Here is a 1434-nt window from a genome sequence, read left to right as displayed (position 1 = left end):
CTTCGTGTACTCCCGCTCGCGCCTCTTGCTACGCGCTGCGCTGGCTGGCTGGAGCTGCCTTGGCGCCGGAGAGGGGGGGGGGAGGGGCTCAGTGAAAGGAATTTGGAGAGGAGGATGTCAAAGCCGATGCCCATCGCACGATCTTTAGTGAGCGCAGCCGGGACGCAAAGAAAGCTTGGAGGGGCCAAGCCCTCTCTGGCAAAGACGTTCTTTCCCCCTCACCCGCGCGTCGAGCGCCATACGAGTGAGTACACACACACACACACACGCACACACACACACACACACACGCACACGCACACGCACGGGGGGGGGAGGAAAGCGGAGCGTGGGGGGGGTGGGACTTCAGGCCGAGAGTAGCGGATGGGGGCGGCATCACCAATCTGATATTTCTGTGTTGCTAAGCTGTCGAGAACAGAAAGGAGACAAAAGAAGGCGCGCGAGGCGCAAAACAGGGTTCTGAAATCGCGCCGCTTGGTGGGTTGGATGGAGAGGGGAGGGGGGAAGGGGCGCTTTCGACGACACGCCCCCTCCCCCCTCCCCCCCCTCCCCCACAGAGATGCCCCCCTCCCCCTCTTCAGGCCTTGAGGAACTTGGCGTGCCAGTGCACATGTTCCGGCGCAAACGTCGAGATGAAGTAGTCTGATTTTGCGCGGGGCGGCGGCGGAGGAGGAGGAGGGGGAAAGCCAACGTCAGCTCATCTGTTTTCGCTCTCTCTCTCTCTCTCTCTCTCTCTCTCTCTCTCTCTCTGCAACACACACGCGGAGCCCGTGCCGCAAGCAGCAGGTTGGAAGAGGGGGTGGGGGGGGGGACGCAAAGACACAAACTCACATGAATGATCATATCCCTCCTGCAGACGCACCTGCACCTGCTTCTCCTCGTATCCCGCCTCTCTGGCGGTCCTTTCAAACGCCTCTGGCAGCAGTTGTTTCTGCTCATAGAACTGATCGGCCGTGCCGCAGTCGATGAGGATGTTGACCTCTCTCTCCTTCTTGTCCAGCTTGAGCTTGGAGAGCAGCAGCGTGGCGTCGTGTTCCTCGCCCTTCTTCGCATCGGCGAAATAGCCTTCGAAGGCCTTCTTGCCCCAGGGCGCAAGAGTGGGGTGACAGATGGGCGCAAAGGCAGAGGCGGAACGGAAGGATGACTCGCGCAGATAGATTGTTAGAGCGCCGTGGCCGCCCATGGAGTGCCCAAAGATGGACTTGCGCGAGTGATCCTATTATTCACCACGGCAGCAGAAAGCATTCATGAGGCACGTCAGTGGATGAGATAGGTGAGGGGGGGAAAGGGGGGAGAGGGAGAAAGAAACACACGCACCAGAGGCAGACCGGCCTGTTCGAGCACGGCAGGCAACTCCGTGACGACCAAGTCGTACATGTGGTAGTTTGCCGAGTAGGGCGCCTTGTCGGCATTGATGTAGAAGCCGGCGCCTTT

General features: G+C 60.3%; 1 protein-coding gene across 1 annotated transcript; it reads right to left on the bottom strand.

Moving 5' to 3' along the window:
- Positions 1 to 577: 577 nt before the first annotated feature.
- FA09DRAFT_336259 (alpha/beta-hydrolase) lies at positions 578 to 1183 on the bottom strand (the record flags this gene model as incomplete). Its single annotated transcript, XM_025743867.1, has 2 exons — positions 578 to 642; positions 832 to 1183. 2 exons carry the CDS (start codon positions 1181 to 1183, stop codon positions 578 to 580), a joined length of 417 nt encoding a protein of 138 aa, XP_025601139.1.
- Positions 1184 to 1434: the final 251 nt, after the last annotated feature.

The sequence above is a fragment of the Tilletiopsis washingtonensis genome (assembly GCF_003144115.1).
Source record: "Tilletiopsis washingtonensis strain MCA 4186 unplaced genomic scaffold FA09scaffold_2, whole genome shotgun sequence".
Classification (NCBI taxonomy): Eukaryota; Fungi; Basidiomycota; class Exobasidiomycetes; order Entylomatales; genus Tilletiopsis; species Tilletiopsis washingtonensis.
Note: the sequence above shows the minus strand (reverse complement) of the source record. Positions and strands in the feature narration are given on the sequence as shown.